A 17,432-nucleotide genomic window follows, 5' to 3' on the forward strand; every position below is an offset into this window, starting at 1 on the left:
CCCGGCCCCCGCCTCCCCCGTGCCTGCATCTTCTCGGTGGGGGCAGATGACTGAGCAAGGAGCAGTGGTCTCCAGTCGCTGCAAGGGAAGTTGAGGTTGGATATTAGGAAAAACTTTTTCACTAGGAGGGTGGTGAAGCCCTGGAACGGGTTATTTAGAGAGGTAAAATCTCCATCCTTGGAGGTTTTTAAGACCCCGCTTGGCTGGGATGATGTAGTTGGGGCTGGTCCTGCTTTGAGCAGGGGGTCGGACTAGATGTGACCCCCTGAGGTCCCTTCCAGCCTGAATTTTCTCTGCTTCTGTCTCCCATGTGTCCCCGAGCGAAAACCAGGGGTGTTTTGGGGGGAAAAATGGCCCTGAAAGATATGCTTGATGGAGTCAAGAGGGGCCTGTGTGGATGAGGACTTGACCTCCCCACGAGAGTGACCACGTCGATAAGGAAAGAGAGCGGGGAGTCTTTAAGGGAGCCGCAGGAGCTTGGGGGTCCGTGCCCTGCGGCTCGTGGCTGGAGCGGCGAACACAAAAGGGCTTCTAAAAGGCTCCCTGCCCTTTCCCCCGTCCGCGCTGGCTGCCAGGTCAGCGATGCACCCGGTGATAATCTCAGCCCGGCCTCACAGAGGTCCACCCGAGCCAGGGCTGTAATGGCAGCTGGGTGGCTCGTGCAAGAGGAGGAAGAGCTTCCACGGAGATGTGGTCAGTGCCACGGGCGCTTGCCGCTGGACGCAGAGCTGCAGGAAGGGCGAAGCAAGCTGATGCCACCCATGTGCACTAGATGAGGGCGCAGCAGTGGAGCAAGAGAAGGCAGGCAGGGCTGGCAGGTGGAGGGGAAGAAGGCACGTGCAGTTGGGCTGTCACGTCCCAGCCTCCAGGCAGGTGAGGACGATGCTAAGTCACACCTTGGAAGGCACCGCGGCTTCTGCTGCTGCGGTCCAGGTGCGCGGAGCGGGTCGGTGCTTGGGACATCCTGCGGCCAAGCTGGGAAGGACACGTGCCCTCCGCGCATGGGAGGTGCAGAACTGCCCTTACTTTTTATTGTGCGTGGGGCAGCAAGGCAGCAGGAGGCTCTGGAAGGGGACTCGTGGCCTGTCTCTGCCCTGCAGGGCACTGCCCAGCCCACAGCAAAATGCTGCCACCCCCGCTGCTCGCCCAGGGGACTCGTGCCAGTGCTTTGCACCAGATGATTGTGCTTGTTGCTCACACAGGCCTTTGCACGCTCACTTGCCCACAGGGACACTGCATGGGGCAGGTCAAAGGTGCTCCCCGGGCCGAGTCCTGACCCCCTTGCTGTGTTCATTCTCTGCAAGGAGGGAGTCCGTAGGCTGTGGGGGTACAGCAGCTCACGCCCTATCCCCTGCCAAGCATGCAAACCCACTGCCTGCCTTTGCAGCCGTGCATGCACACGCACCCCCCCCCGCTTGCATGCCCACGCACGCCTGCCTGAAGCTGGCGCGCGCTTTGCCGATGACAACTCCCAGGACGTGCCGGCGCTGCTGCTGGCTCCCATCTGCTGCGCCAGGCTCTCAGCTGCTGCACGGCTCCGCGCTGTCACTCAGGACATTCGTTCCAAAGGCAGCGGGAGCACAGGCAGCTCGGGTCTGGCGCGCGCTCCCGTCTCAGGCCAGGGCAGGGTGAAGGGCAGCCAGAGAGCTCGCAGCCTATGTCCCATGGCTTGTCTCCTATAGTGCCCTGTGGCACTGGCATGGCCATTCTCGCCCAGAGACCCGGACCGAAACCTCAGGGATCTCCACTGCTGCAGAAGGATGATGCTCCCGGCCACGTGCCTCCGACCCCCATCTCTCCGCGGCACAGACCAGGCTCCAGGCCGGGGCAAAGGACGACCTTGCTGCAGCTGAGCCAACCGATCGGCCCCACTGGGCAGCCGCCGGGGATCTGCTGCAGGCTCTAGCGTGGCTCTGCAGCTCTTGCCCCATCCACGCTGCGTGGACCCAGGAGGAGCATGGCAGCCGGGATCCGGTCTTCCCTGCGGCGGAGCAGTTGCTGTCTGCTTTAGCCAGCGCAGCAGAGCTCCCGGCAGGCCGCTGACAGCTCTGGGTGCAGAAAGAGCAGAGAACGGCTCTCGCATCTCGCAAGGAGACCACGGGGCTTGCTCCCTCCGGCCAAGGGGGACGAGAGAAACGGCCGGGCACCGTGGAATAAAGCCATCCAGGCTGCCTGGGCGAGGGGCAGCTGGGCTGGCCGTGAGACCCCGGCCTCTCCCAGCTCCGAGGGCTCCATCGGCACGGACCGCCTGCGTTGTATCATGGTGACGGCAGCGGGGTGGCAGCTGACAGCCCAGCACATGGCGGGGGATTGATTTTGCAGCCATGGAAGCAGAGGGAAAAACACGCTGCGAAAGCCATCACCCAGCTCCTGCAAAACCCACCAGCTTGGGTCCGACCCGGCCCCGTTCGCCTTGCCGCGCTTGGCGCTGCCTCCTGACTTCCACCCTGTCGGGGGGCAGCGATTTTAAACAATTTCGTTTTTTTCAACAAAACCCCAAAACACAACCCCCTTCGCCCCCTGCAGTTTTCAGTATTTTGGGGGGTCCGAACCAGGCCCTTCCCACATCCAGGTATTCTCTGCGTCGTTTTCCACAAGCGGTGTTAAAACACGCAGTGGCCTCGACCGCAGCAAGGCGGGGGCGTCTGGCTCCTCCCCGGCTCCCGTGCAAACCCTGTCCCTTGTCTGAGGCAGGACGGGCACACTGTTGCCTGTCCTGACTGGGACTGCAGGTTGGTAGTAATGCAGCCGCATGCATGGTCCAGGGTCGAGGCGATGCTCGGGTGCGTGTCCTGTTGCCTCCAGGAGTGCCGTGGCAGCAAGGGACTGGCATTGCAGAGTCCTGAAGCTGGAAGGGATCTCGTGGGCCATCTGGGCCAGGCTGGATGAGACAGCAAGGTCTTTGGGGGAGCCCTGATAACGCTCGGCTCTGCATCGGGAAGGCCTGCAGCTCCATGCACCTCCCGGGGGAGCTGGGAGTGCAGCTCTCAGCTCCCCCTTTGCCCTATTCCCTGCACTTCTCCAGGGACCTGCCAGGGCCAGGGCATGCTGCTGACTGCAGGGACCTTCCTCAGAGTGGCGTTGGGTGCTGTCTGCATTGGCTGGGGACCGAGCCGTGCCAGTGCACTTGCTGGGACTCAGACCTGGAGGGTCCCCGGGCCAGAGCGATGCTGCGTTGGGGCCAGGAAGGGATTTCCCCCTGCTCAGATTGGTATGGACGGGGGCTTTGCCTTCCTCTGCAGCCTCCACCTGGGATCACCCTGAGCGTGTATTAAAGACCTCTATACAAGCAGGACGTGACCCCCCTGCTTTACCAGGGGCAGGCTCGGGTGTGATGTCCGGTGCGGTGGCAGGGCCGACCGTTTGGTTTTGCTCCGAGGTTGGACAGTGGATGTGTCTGGGGTGGTTTGCACAGGGCTGGTCCTGCCTCCGGCAGGGGCTGGACTAGATATGACCTCCACCAGCCCCGCTGCTCTAGGATGTTAGGGTCAAGCAGGGGCTGCAGATGTGTCCTGTGCATGCAGCCACATCTGGGGTTCAGCACCGTGTCCTGCCACTGCCTCCTCTCGCGGGTCTCAGCCCCGTGCTCAGCCCCGGGCCGTGCTTACAAGGGGCTCACGAGCCGTTGAGGCGTCCGCCCTCCCCCTTGCCGGCCTCCCCATGCTGATTTATAACGGGGAGAGCCCGTGTGCCTTGGCCGGCGCTCAGCTGGGGATGGCGAGGAGAGGGCTGCCCCGCGCCCGAGACACCGGCCCTGGCGCCCGGCCAGCCCCTCTCCACACACGCAGCCCTTTGTCTGGGGGAGCCTTCGCCAGACATGGAAACGGACCCCAGCCTGAGCACCGAGGGGGGCCCCGTGAAGTCGGGGAGAGGGAGACAAGGCATCTACTGTCTGGGAAACTAATTAGCCTTCCTGGAACAGCGCGCGGCTGCACGCACGCCGGGTGCCTCGGGCCGGGGCTTGGGCTGGGCTCATCCTCTTGGGCCCTCTCATCGCCCCACCGAGGGGTCGGGGGGTCTTGTGCTGCCTCATTGCAGCCCCTCGGCAGCACCCAGCAGGTCGGTCCACGGAGCCGGCTGCATCTCCCGGCCGTGGTGGCCCCCGTGCGTGGATGCCGTGGCTCTGCTGCCATCTCGGGCTGCGGGCCCTGCGCCCGGGTGCAGCCTGCTCCCTCGCCTGCTGCAAAGCTCGTTAGCGGGGGCAAGAGGGAGCTCTGATAAGGAGCTGCCAGGGGGCCGCAGCACCCGGGGGTGCCTCGAGAGCCTTGCAGGGGTGCCGTGGTGCTAGGTGAGCAACCATGCTTCCCAAGATAAACCCAGAATCCAGCGGGTGAAAAACATCCCGACCTGCCGGGATCGATCTGAGCTCTGCACAGCAGAAAAATGACCCTGGCATTTCTCTGAAGATAAAAACTGAGCAAAGACTAGGAGCCGTTGTGTTTGGAGGTTGGCTTGAGTCTAAAAAGGTTAAGAACCAGTGATGTGGAACGAGGATGGGCCGTGTCCTTTGTACGCGATTCACCCAGACCGGGCCGTGCTTGGGAACCGTTTGCACCATGCCCCTGGCCCGTCGCTGCTGGAGAGAGCTTGAGCGAGCGTGGCTTCAGCTTCCTGCTGCAAGGGGCAGGGCTCCCGTGAAGTCGCTGCACCAGGCCTGATAGCATCTCACCGTTGATAAAAGCTCGGCTTTATTTAGCCTGGACAATGTCCTCGCGCAGGGTTCAATTAATCTCACGACAGTTGCGGCGGATTAAGGATGCCCGGTCGATGAGCGGCTGTCCTCTGGGCCAGGGCGGGCGTGCGCCCCCGAGCCATCCTGATCCTATAAAGGCAGCGAGCCGTCCAGGAGACCCGGGCGGCCTGGAGCTCGGGGCGCTAGCGGCAGGCTTGCCTTCTTTGGCTGCCCCGGGCCTCGGGCAGCGCCGTGCGGGCATGGGGCGCTGACGGATCAGCGCAGCTGCCGGCGCACTTGTGGCCACCCATCAAAGCCCGGCGCATCCTCCCTGGCAGAGGAGGGCGAGAGATGGAGCTGGCAGCAGCTGATCGAAGCGCCAGGTGCTCTCCCTGCCTGGCCTGTTTACTTCCCCCCATCAGACCCTGGGGAAACAGCAGCTCCTTCTCACCAGCCCTGCAGAGATGCTGAGAAAAAGGCTGCCCCTTGCCATCCCGCTGGGGTCATCCTGGGAGATCCCAGGGCACCGAGCCCTGGCTGCCTCGGTTGGGACCAGCAAGCACAACCAGCTTTGGGCAGCGTGGGGACGCGGGGCCAGGGCAGGGACGGTGCCGTCTAGGCGGTGGTAGCTAAGCAAGAGAAAGAGATAGTAAAATGGGGCCTTTCACCCCTTTGCTTTCTCTTCTCCATGCGGCAAGCCGGAAACTAGGAAATCTCAACCTTTGGAACCGGGTTCTGCTCCAAAACCGAACAGAGCCGCGGCCTCCAAAATTCCCCGAAGCATCCCTTTTTTGGGGTGGGGGGAGCATTATGTCATCCACCGAAATGCCCCAGTTTGATCACATCAAACTGAAACCCTTCGTTTCCACCCCAGCTTCTTGCTGGACTAACGTGGAGGAGCTGAAACGAGAGGCCAGAGCGTTCCCATCGGGGAAGCCCGGGCCGAGCGGTCTTGAAACGCTTCCTTCCACTTGGGAAAGCAAAGCTATGCGGCAGCAACATGTTACAGCCGAAAGTTCACATTTCAGCCGGACTCCAAGACACGGCGTCAGCCGACGGCGCATCATCCCCTTGGGAGGCTGCCAGGCATCCCCCATTCGGGAGCGTCACATTAGGGGCAGGAGATGGGGGAGGACGAGGAATATTACTGCCAGGGATCCCAAGAAGACCTGCCTGATGCATGCTGCTTTACCAAATGCTCCAGCTCCTGGAGTCTTGTGATGGCGTGAGCGTGTTTTACCCCCAAACTGGGGTTGGTCTGCTTGTTCCAGAGGAGAGCAGGAAAACGTTTGGTCCTGGTGACCCCAGAGGACTCAGAGGCTGCAAGGCAAAGAGAGGGAGCCCCACATTTCACATCATATAGATTGGGGGGTCCGGAGTCCTGGTTTTGGGGTGGCTTGGTGGCACGCTCGGGCGACGGGGGACTGCTCCAGTGCGTGTCTGCACCAGGCGCTCGGCGGTACGGATAACGCCAGGGCGATTTACAGCCTGTGAACAATCCTTGCCCGTCACTGCAATTACCGCAGCTCCGCGTGGCCTCCGTGGGAAAGGGCCGCGCATTCCAGCCGGCCGCCCCGGGGGGATTTGGCTTCCTTGAGAACTGGCAGGTGCCCAGATCGGCGTGGGGACGGGCTTTCAGCGAAGATCTCCCCCATCCTGCCGTCTGCATGCGTGACGTGTCTGTCAGCAGCCTGGCCCCACGTGTCGGGAGGAGGGAGGGGGTGCTTGCACTGCATATACCCCCAGATGCACGTCCCAGCAGAGGTGTGTGTGCATCGACTGATACAGCCTTTATGTGCACGGGAGGGCTCCAGCACAGCAGCCGTGCAGTCTTCCCATGGGGGGCATGCCTGCCTGGTCCAGTATCTCAGGGAGGGGGTGACGTGCCCCACGCTGCTGTGGGGGTGGGTGGTACATCTTATGGGCCTGGCTGACCGTGCTACGTGCCCAGGAGGGTGCAGGAGTGTGCGTGGCTGCGTGTCCCGGGATCTAGCTGAGCCCCGGTCTTGGATTGACCACAGGGGCAAGCTGCCACGCAGAGATCAGCTGGAGGGCTGAGCTCCAAAGGGCAGGGGCAGCTCCTGGGTGCAAGAGTGATGAGGGGGTGGGCATGGGCAGGGTCCCCGGGCTGGGACTCCTCCGCCTTGCCTTCACCGGCCCTGTTCTCTGCGGCTCTTTCCCCTTGCAGATAACGCAGAGAAGACGGCAGCCACGATGCCCGACTCACCGGCCGACGTGAAGACTCAGTCCAGAGCGACGCCACCCAACATGCCTCCTCCTCCGCCGGCCGTCACGCAGGGCGCCACGCGGCACCCCTCCTTCACGCCAAACACCAGTGAGTACCGCCGCGGGCTCCCGGGGTGTCGCAGGCAAAGCAGATGGGTTGCATGGGGGGCTCTGTGCCCTCCCCAGCTGGCAGGGTCTGGGGCAAGGCAGGAGCGCCCTGGGGAAGGAAAGCATCATTCCCAGGCCCTACCCCAGCTGGAGGGAAGCAGGGCACAGCTGGCATTGCACAGCTGGAAGAGCCAAACAAACACCTAAAGGCGGGCTCTGTGCCCACCCCCTGCCCACAGCTGGGCACGGCGCTTGCAACCCCCTCCTGCGGGCGGGTCATTATCCCCAGCCCAGACTGGGAACGGAGGCACAGAGCAGCTCCCCCAGGACCAGGTGGCAAAGAGGCCAGGAGTCCTGACAGCCGGCCAGCCCGCTCCTCCCCCCGGCCCAGAGTCTGGTGCCAATTCAACACTCCCTGGTACAAAAAGAAGTAGAGTTGGCTGGAAAACCAGGAAGACTTTGCTTGAAATGTATAGAAAGCATCTCGCTGTACCCGGGGGAGAGGGGGACGTGCCAGGCATCTGCTTGGGAAGCAGCCAGCAAGAGGCCGGCCATGTCGGCACCAGGTCACCGCCACGCTGGGCTGCAGCTGGCAGCTGGAGCTGTGCGTGGAGGGTGCTGGGCTGGGCACTGTCAGGGTAGCTCCAGGTCTGGGCCGCTGCTGGATGCCCGTTGCAGGCTCCGGGTGCTGCCTCAGCCCCCGTGTCCGGCGAGGGGGAAAGGGCCAGAGGACCCTGTCGGGGTCCTTGCGCTGCTAGGGATTGGGGGCAGGGGTGGATCTCAGCACCCCACTTTCTCCAAATGTTTCCCACCTCCTGCTTCTCGCTGGAGTGAGTGGCGTTGCCCCCTGGCTCCGCGCCGTGAATGCCGCGCGGTCCCTCTGCCACGGCAGAGACCCGTCGCCATCCAATGGATCCCGTGGTAGGTACAACGTGAGAGGGTGCTGAGCTCTCGTGGCTCCTGGCGGATGGGGACCCGCTCCGAATGGGCTGGACTGGTGTTGCTCAGCACCCGCGATCGGACTCGTGGGGGTTTTGCAGACCTCAGTGTGTCGGGTGCCCCCAGGGCCATGGGCTCCGTCCGTCTGTCTGCCCGCCAGCCTGGCTCGCAGCATGGGCAGCAGAGTCTGGCGATGGCTCCGGCCCATCCGGTGGGGCTGGGGCATGCGAAGGGCTTGGGGCAGGCAGGATGGGCACTCGTCGAGGGAGCACTGGGCTCTGGGCTGGGTTGTTTCAGGTAGGCTCCCTGCCTCAGTTTCCCTGCCCATAAACAACCCTTGCTGCCCGCAGTCTGCGGTGCCAGGGAGCTGCCAGTCGCCGTCCTTAGCAGGTTCCCCTCCCTGCAGGATGCATGTCAGAAGGGAAGGGAGAAGGCACCTGCCGCAGCCCCATCTTCGTGACGGCCCTGAGTCTGCAGGATGCCGACAGTGGCCCCATGCTCCCGTTGTGGAGGGTTTGCCTCATGTGGGGGCTGGGGTATGCCCTCTGTGCCCTGTGTCTGGACAAAGGGCCCTTCCTGGCCCGAGGCTTGATCTCTCCCTCCATCTCTGGCCTGTCGGGTTGGCGTCCCGCTGCCATGCTGCGAGGGGAAGGCAGGGCCGCAGGAGCTCCAGGTAGGGCCACAGGACGCCGGAGTGACCTCCCCTCCACGCCTGCTCCAGATGTTCCCGCATCTGCCAGCAGCGTCTGGCCATCAGGGAGCGGAGGGAGCCGCGCCGCTAATCCCGGCCCCGCACCAGCTGGGCTGCCTCTTCCTGCAGGCTTGGTGGCGTGCGCTTGCATGCACGTGTATGCACGTGTGCACACGTATACCAGGGGTGCCCCATCCGCACAGGCACCCGGCTTCTCTCCAGCTGCCGAGGCTCTGGGTATGCATTAGGTGCTGCTGTGGTGCAGGAGGGGGAGGATTTTGCACCGGGACTCGGCCCCCATAAGCAGCCCGGCTCCGGGGTTGCCCATCGTGGTGCGTGGCTCATGGGGCTGAGGGAGCCCCTGGCAGAGCCAGGCCCTTCTGGGTGTGTGCACTGCCCCTCCGGTCCCCGTGCTGGTCCCTGCTGTCCTGCCTCTATTCACAGCCCTAGGCAGCTCTCCCCTCCCCGTGCCTCAGTTTCCCTGCTGTTCAGCCCTGCATTGCAAGGCTCAGTGCGCGGAGCCTGGAGAAGCAGTGCCAGGTAGGGAGTGTGAGGGGCCCCAGCCGCTCGGCAAGTCACTTCAGGAGCCCCCTCCCCACTGCAGCTCGTGGCCTCGGCCACGCGGCCCCGGTCGGAGGTGCCGGGGCCGGCGCTGCGGAGCCCCCCGGGTGGCACCGTGGCCCCCTTGGGTCTCTCACGCTAGCGTGTGTTTTATTTTGCTTGCAGATCGAGAAGCCGGGCCCCCGACGTTTCTGCCCCGCGGCCGTTTTCAGGGTTGCTTGAAATGGTCGATGGTCTGTCTCTGTAAGTAAAAGGAAACACCCTCCCGTGAGAGACCCAGAGGCCCCAGGCAGCACCCCCACCTTCCCCAGGGAGGAGAAACCCCCTGCCCCTGTTCTGCCCTGACTCGGGGGCACAGCTTGCCCCCTGCCCGTGGCTGGAGAGGGTGCCACGGGGGTGCTTTCCCTGGTGCTGCCCCGGCTGAGCGGGGAGAGCCTGGGGGCACGGCGCTGGTGGGTGGCTCAGCTCTTCCATGCACACGCCAGCTGCTGCCCCCCTAGCAGCAGGGGTGTGGGGCATCCTGCAGCCCTACAGCTCAGCCCCCTGCCTGGGCATGGGACTCTGCAGGGCAAGGAGCTGGGAAAGCTGGGAAAATGCTTGCAAAGCCCCTAGCCCAGGGCCTCCTGGTACCCACCGGCATCTCGAGTCTTGTAGCCCCAGCTTTCCTGGCTGCTCCCTGCACATGCCCAGGGTCTCGGCGGTTCGCGGAGAGCAGCTATGGCCAGTCCAGGGCTGGAGGAGACCGGGGAGAGGGGATAATAAAACGAGGCCCGTTCCCCCAGCGTGGCCATCATGGGCCTGGGCGTAGATGGCAGTAAGGGAGATTGGGGCTGGACCTCTGTAAAGGTGCCGACGGGAGCAGGGTGCGGGGGAGCAGGTCCCTGCCAGCCCCCTCATCGAGGCTTCTCTGCCCGTCCCAGCGCCGCCGGCTTTCCCCGTCCCCGTGGGTCCAGGGATGTCCAAGAGGGACACGTGCGGAGTCTAACTTAGTAACGCACCTGTCGCTGGAATAAAAGCGCTTGTGGCCGGCCGGTTATTTTGGGACCCTCTTGAGCGAGCGGCTGGCGCTGCCCGGCGGGAGAACAAGGGGGAGACCGGCTGGGGAAACACAAAGGCAGGGCTCAGGCGCCTGGCACAGCGGGCAGGTTGGTAGCTCTTTCCAGCGGCGCAGAGTTCCCAGGACTGGGCCGGGCGCTGTGTGCCCGGCGGCTTCCCCGAGCCGGGGCGCGTGCATGCTGTGCCTTGCGGGCCCGCGTGAGAGTCGAGCTCTGGGGGTGGGCCATGTCGTGGAGCCGGTGAGCACGAACCCCTGTGATTTCCCCAGCCCCCGGCATTGTCTGGGCGGGGGGTTCCAGCTGCAGCGGGGCTCGGGGACCCTGTGCAGCAGCTGGGGGCGGCAGCATGGAGGATCCTGGAGTCTCGCGCCAGCCGCTGCCTCCGATGAGGGCTGTAAAGGTTGGGGCTGGGCCCCGTTTGGAAGCAGGTGCCCCTCCCTGCTGTGCGGGGTGCACGTGCAGCCAGTGTACGTGGGCTCTGCTTCCGCCTTGGCACCGGTCCCTTGGAAATGGTGTCTGTGGGCTGGCCTGAGCCACACGTCCGAGTTCAGCACCGGGCATGTTACCGTCTGCCCGTGCCAGGTCCACGGCTTGCGTTCTCTGGGGTTAACGCTCACCCCCTTCGTAGTCTTTGCAGAGACTTGGTTTCCTGGTGGAGCCGGGGGTGGGGGCGGGCTCTGAGAATGGGTCTCGTCCCGGTGTGCGTGGCATGGGGGGGTGCTCAGAGAGGTCTTGCTCTGGCGCTGCTTGCTGCGTGGAGGTGGGTGGCTCTGTGGGCCCCTGGCAGGACGGGACAGCCTGGGCAGTGGATTTATCAGATCATGGGTGTAAGTGAGGGTGTTCGCCGTGCATCACTGCTCACTTTGCCCCCAGCTGGCAACATGGTTTTGGGGGGCAGGTGAGATGCTCCCCATTAGCGCTGTGCCATCCCGGACTCCACCCATGCCTGCGGCGCCAGTGTCCTGCTGCAAGCAGCCTGCCCATTGCAGGGCCACAAAGCTGCCCCCAAACCCCCAGTGGCACAGAGCTCTGGTACACGGCACGCTGCCCTGGCTCCCGCTACTGGGAGGCAGCGCCGTGCGCTAGGATGTCCATGATCTAGGATGTCCACTGTCCCGCGGCCCTTCTCCACCGTCTGACCTCCTCGCCCTCCCTCTCGTTGCAGTAATGAACGGAAGCAGCCACTCCCCCACGGCCATCAACGGAGCACCCTCGACCCCCAACGGGTTCAGCAACGGGCCGGCCACCTCCTCCACGGCCTCCCTGTCCAACCATCAGCTGCCCCCGGCCTGCGGCGCCCGCCAGCTCAGCAAGCTCAAGCGCTTCCTGACCACCCTGCAGCAGTTCGGCAACGACATCTCCCCGGAGATCGGGGAGCGCGTCCGCACCCTGGTGCTGGGGCTGGTGGTACGTGGCGGTCCCTCCCGCAGGGGGCTCGGACCCACTGCTGGGCTCTGGGGCTCTCATGACGTAGGGGGAAATGCCACCCATGGGCTGCCTTCAAATTTGGGCGATGCCCTTGGGGGATGGACAGCCAGTGGGAGTCTTCCAGTGCTCCACTGTTGTGCCTCATTGGCTGAATGTGCTGTCACTCAAAGATTTTGGAGTAACTCTTATAAAGGGAGTCCTCCCCATCCACACGTCCTGGGTAGATGGGTGCAAGGGGGATGGCCTGGATGCAGCCAGCTCCGAGCCGGGTGCGAATGCCGCCTGGATGCCCTCCAGCGCCAACATGCAAAACCCAGGCAGCTTCGTGCTCACTCCCACTGGGGAGGAAAATCCTCCCTTTCCCCTTCAGCAGCGTTGTGGGGTGCAGACACATCCCCTTGCTCCCAGGAAAAGTTCCCAGGTTGAAAGTGGAGGGTGCTAGCTGCCTCGGCCAGCTGGGAGAAAATCACAAGGAGAGGTGTTGGCTTGGGAGCTCCCCCTTCTTCCCCCTGTGATTGTGCAAAAGGAAACAGGGCACCCTCACATGGAAGCACACTCATGGGAAAACATGACCTATGGGCTGCCTTCCCCGCAGCCCACAAAGATCATGGAAGGAGCTGGCCAGGGACCATATGGCCGTGCCCGCCCAGGCAGCAGGATAGCGGGGTCACGGACAAGAGAGGGCGTGGGCAGGTCAGGAGCTCTCCTCCATGCTTGGCTGGCTAGTGATGGTGGGTTTAGGGGCTCAGGAGTGGGGTTGGGGGAAGCTGCTCTTGCCCTCGGTGCTCTGCTCACCCCCGGCTCTGCCCGCAGAACTCCACGCTGACCATCGAGGAGTTCCACTCCAAGCTCCAGGAGGCCACCAACTTCCCGCTGCGCCCCTTCGTCATCCCCTTCCTGAAGGTAAGCTCCCTGCGTTCCCCCAGCCCTACCCGGGGGGAACCTCCTTGGTTGCTTGCATGGCTGGGGTCACCCTGGAAGCCTTCTCATGGGGCAGGTGAGGAGCCGCAGGCCAGGGGATGCTCTGCAATGCATGGCTCGGGGCTGCACAGGGGATGCCCCGTGTCAGTGCGTTGCCTAGGGCCAGGCTGGGGAAGGAGCAGCTGGCAGAGGTTTGCAGCAGCAGGACATCAGAGCTATCCTAGATGTCACGGAGACATTGGTTGGAAGGGACCCGCAGAGGTCACATCTATTCCAACCCCTGCCCGAGGCAGGATCAACCCTATCCAAACCAGTTCAGACACCCCTCATCTGAACTCTGCATAAGAATTTACTTAGAGAACCGCCGAGCTGCCGGGGCCAGGAGGTCCCGCCATGCAAGGGCCTCGGCTGCTTTGATTGCACCGTCTTCTCCAGAGCAAGGGAGGTGCAGGGGCAGGGAGCTTTTAAGTCTCGCTGGACTTCTTGAGGCTGGGATGATGCTTGGTGGAGGGGGTGGGAAAGCATTGGCTGTGCCCACTGTCCAAGATGAGATACCCCTACCCCCAGTGCCTCTGCACAAGCTTGCACACGTGCTGTCCCACGTGTGAAAGGCACTCTCAGAGCTGTTGGTGATGAAAGGCAGGGCGAGGCCCATCTGGCAGCCATTTGCAGGGCATTCGAAACCTCCCATGTTGGCTTCCCTTGCGAGCCTGCGTCGCCACCCGGCTCTAGGGGATCCGCCGCGTGCGGGCGGCGCTGGCAAAATCCCTCTTTGCAGCTGCTGTTCGGCTGCCCAAGTCTATCATAGGAGTTGCAAAGGCAGGAAAAGCCGTTCCCCTGGCATCTGGAATATCCCCTGTCCCTGGGCCTGGGGGCTCATCTCAGCCGTTGCTGCAGCTGCAGGAGTCTGCCCAGAGCAGCCTGGCCTCAGTGTTGTTCCTCTTGTGCAGTTGCTACTGAGCACAGCAGTGAGGGGCTCAGCCTCTGAATCAGACCTTTCTAGACCTTAAATGCTGACAGCTGCAAGTGGGAGGGGAGCAGTGGAAAACCCAGGTCAGACCCAGGTCACCCTCCCTTCCAGCCTCCGCTCTCTGCCCGTGGGACACCAGCCTGGGTAGGATGGACTTGGAGTCTGACTCAGTGCAGGGCAGCTGGGAGGCACCAGTGTGACGCAGTACATGGGTTCCCAAAGCTGCCCAAGGGGTTTACACGCACATCTTCCATTGACATCATGTGTGCCAAAGTCCCCTGGTCCAAGTTTGGAAAACTCTGGTGTTGAGAGCCAGCCCTGCCATCCCAGCAGTCGAGGATAAAGCCCGTGTCCCTGGCTGCAGGTGGGTGCTGCAGGCACCCAAGCCGCCCCACAGCCCCGGGAGGCCGGTGTCTCGCTCCGCACCTCCCAGCCAGGGAAACAGAGCCTGGCTCCCAGGAGCATGCAGCCCTGGCCAGGCCAGTGGACAGCAGTGGGAAGTGGAAACCAGGGGTCCTGAGTTCTAGTACGGGGCATGACGTCACATGTCATGGGGGGCAGCGACTCTGCCCCTCCGTGCCTCAGTTTCCCTGCTTGGGAAGTGGGGAGATGAACCCAGAGCTGTTGTGCTGGGGAAGTGGAGCAGGAGGGTCCGTGCCACGTCTCTGGCTCCGTGCCCCCTGCCCGGTTCTCTCCGTCCTGTGCCCAGGGCCATGTGGGAGCGGCAGCACCTCGGACAGCTGCCGAGAGCCCAGCTGTGGGGTCCCGGCAGACTTGGTGGCCTGGGCTGAGCTCCAAGGGGCCTGCTCTTGCTGCCTCCAGTGCCCTGGCTCATCAAGGGGGGCATGGGGCACCGCCAGCTGCAGCAGGTCAGGCTGGGACTTGTGCTTCCCGAGGCTCCTTCCTCCCCGACCCAGAGGCCCCCTGCTCTTCCCGGTGCCCTCCATACCCTGGGTCCCAGCAGCCCCATCGCCTGCCGTGGAGACATGGGACAACACTCGCCTTTGTGTTTGCTTTCTTGGCACCCCGCTCCCAGCTGCTTCCACCCAGGGCTGCAGCTGCTCTTCATTAGGCTAAAAGTCTCCAGCCGGCCGCGGCGTGTTTCCCAGACTCAGGCTTCTCCTCCTTCCCCCCCACACCAAGTTATTTACTTAAATGGGGAGAGGGGGGGAAAGAGCGGGCGGGAGGGATGTTTGCTGCCCTGGAGTCTCCAGCTCTGCATTTCCTCAGCTCGCGCCCTAACATGTTCAACAGATGGCGGCTTGGCTGGCGACCAGCGGCCTAAATAGGAAAGCAGGGCTGGCAGCGAGTGCACCGGGCCTGCCGCGGCACTCGGCTGCTTCATCCTTGGACGCGCTTCCCGGGGTCGCGGCTCCATGAGAAACGCGGTGGGTGGGGGAGGTTAGCAACCCGGCCCTGCCTGTCCCGCCGGCCTGGGAGCTGGAGGGGGTGGAGGGGGGTGCTGGGGCTTCTGCCTTGCAGCTCCTGAGCACGGGGTCAGGCAAAGCCGAGCCAGAGCTGTGCGGGCAGCTGCAGCCTCCCTGGAGGAGAGGGCCCAGCCTGCACAAGCAGAGGGAGCGGCAGGCATCTGGCGTGGCAGGCGGAGGGGTGCAGGAAGCCTGGCGCCAGGGGCCTCGGAGCCAGGTCCGAGAGCCGGGTCATCCAGCTGGGCATCCAGCCGAGGGCAAGGGGATGTCTGGTACCTGTCTGGAAAGAGCTTGTGTACACACATACACGCCTATGTGCGCGAACACACACACACACAGGTACTCATCTACATGCATGCATGCACGCAGGCTTGCACACATGTGCACACATTTACTTGCAGGCATGTGCACACACATGCATACTTACAAACATGCATGGGTATGCACACACCTACATGCATGCACACATGCACACACCTACACGCATGTGCATATGCACGTGCACACAGCTACATGCATTCACACACACAGATTCACTCACCTTCATGTATGCACATACCTATGTGCATACATGCACAGGCACCCATCTACATGCATGTGTGTGCACACAAGCATGCACACACACGCACACTTACCTACATGCATGTACATGCACACACACCTATATGCATACGTGTGCACCTGCATATATCTACATGCATGTGCACATGGGTGTGCACACGCATTTACTTGCATTTACACATGTTTGTGCACAGCTGCAGCATTAGCAGTGCCAGCATGTCTCAGCAGGGCAGTCAGCGCCCTTGCATCCGGGGTTGCTTTCTCTCCCACTGGCTTCATTGTGCCCTTCCTGGAGCCACGGGGGCTGTCCCCCAACAGGTGGATTCTCCTGGCAGGGGTCCGGGGTGGAGGGGAACAGAAGGACGGGTCCTGGAGGTGTAACTCTACCTACCCTGTGCACTCACAGGCCAACCTGCCCCTGCTGCAGCGTGAGCTCCTGCACTGCGCCCGCATGGCCAAGCAGACCCCAGCCCAGTACCTGGCCCAGCACGAGCAGCTGCTGCTGGACGCCAACGCCTCGTCCCCCATTGACTCCTCTGAGCTGCTGCTGGAGGTCAACGAGACGGGCAAGAGGAGGACGCCAGACAGGTAAGGGCTGCTGATCCCAGTCGCTGCAAGCAGTGCAATGCAGCCTGCCCTGCCCGTGCAGACAGACCCTGTCCTCCAGGGGCTGGGGGTGAAGGGGCTGCATCTGGGCACTGGCTGGGCCAAGGGACATCCACGGTGATGGGTTGGGGGGTGGCACTCCCACTGCCAGCTTCTCCCAGTGATGGACACTCCCTGCTTCAGGCCAGTGCTACCCACCATGCTACCTTCTTCCCCCACCCAGAGCAGAATGCGGCCCCCCAGCCCCTAGCTGAGCCCCGGGGGGCTGAGTCCCCCTGCATGGGAGAGCACCTGGCCGAGAGGGAATGCAGCAGCTGCATTTCCCAAGACACCAGTGCAGGGAGCCCGGGGGCAGGGTCGTCCCCGCATCCAGGTGGGGCCGGCGGCACATGGACACGGTGCTTGCTGCCCAACAGCATCGCCCTCTCTCCTCCCCGGGCCAGGACCAAAGAGAACGGCGTGGACCGCAACCCCCTGCACCCCGAGCACCTCAGCAAGAGGCCGTGCACGATGAGCCCAGCCCAGCGGTACAGCCCCAGCAACGGGCTGAGCCACCAGCCCAATGGGCTGCCCCACGCCGCACCCCAGCTGCCCCAGCACTACCGCCTGGAGGACATGGCCATGGCCCACCACTACCGCGATGCCTACCGGCACCCCGACCCCCGCGAGCTCCGTGAGCGCCACCGGCAAGCGGGTGAGTGGGACGCGGCACAGCAGGGTGCGCGGCTCCACGGTCCTGCCCCCTCCCTTCCCCTGGGGATGGGGCTGAGCTTGAAGGAAGCAAATGGGGATAAGCCGGAGAAAGCTGCTGTTTCCCACGCTGCGCCCTGCAGACAGAGTCTGGGGCTTCCTCCAAGCGAGGCCGGGTGCAGCCTCAGCGGCTCGGAGGGCGTCGAGGGCATGTGCCAGGGGCCAGGGGACTCCAGCCGTGCCCCTGTTCCCAGGCTGCAGGGGCAGGAAGCATCTCTGCTCCGGGTTTGCACAGCTCAGACCCTGGCCCAGCCAGCAAGCAGAGGTGATCAGCAGAGCCCTGGAGCTCGGGGACGGGGTCCACAGCTGGCTGGGGGCTGGGGAGCAGCTGTGGCCGACGGGCATGCTTCTCTCCCAGCTGTGCATGGCGCCCGCCAGGAGGAGGTGATCGACCACCGGCTGACCGACCGGGAGTGGGCCGAGGAGTGGAAGCACCTCAACAATGTATGTACCGCGCCAGGCAGGGCCCAGGGGTCCAGGGACACTTGTGCTTGCTGCCAGGCCTGTGGGAGGGCCT

At 63.7% G+C, this 17,432-nt stretch overlaps 1 protein-coding gene across 11 annotated transcripts in view; it reads left to right on the forward strand.

Moving 5' to 3' along the window:
* The window catches only part of CBFA2T3 (CBFA2/RUNX1 translocation partner 3), a 58,032-nt gene that overhangs the window by 37,018 nt on the left and 3,582 nt on the right, over positions 1-17,432 (forward strand). For 5 of the 11 annotated variants that reach the window (XM_025209128.1, XM_025209131.1, XM_025209125.1 and 2 more), the window contains exons 2-8: positions 6,861-7,007; positions 9,363-9,440; positions 11,418-11,659; positions 12,494-12,583; positions 15,966-16,147; positions 16,609-16,859; positions 17,274-17,359. In XM_025209128.1, the coding sequence (XP_025064913.1) occupies positions 6,861-7,007; positions 9,363-9,440; positions 11,418-11,659; positions 12,494-12,583; positions 15,966-16,147; positions 16,609-16,859; positions 17,274-17,359 (1,076 nt within the window). Of the gene's footprint in view, positions 1-9; positions 96-505; positions 6,437-6,558; positions 6,577-6,860; positions 7,008-9,362; positions 9,441-10,389; positions 10,493-11,417; positions 11,660-12,493; positions 12,584-15,965; positions 16,148-16,608; positions 16,860-17,273; positions 17,360-17,432 lie in introns of those variants that run through there. The other 6 variants (XM_025209126.1, XM_025209136.1, XM_025209130.1 and 3 more) reach the window with 5 other exon arrangements.

This window comes from Alligator sinensis, unplaced genomic scaffold, assembly GCF_000455745.1.
Source record: "Alligator sinensis unplaced genomic scaffold, ASM45574v1 scaffold255_1, whole genome shotgun sequence".
Classification (NCBI taxonomy): domain Eukaryota; kingdom Metazoa; phylum Chordata; order Crocodylia; family Alligatoridae; genus Alligator; species Alligator sinensis.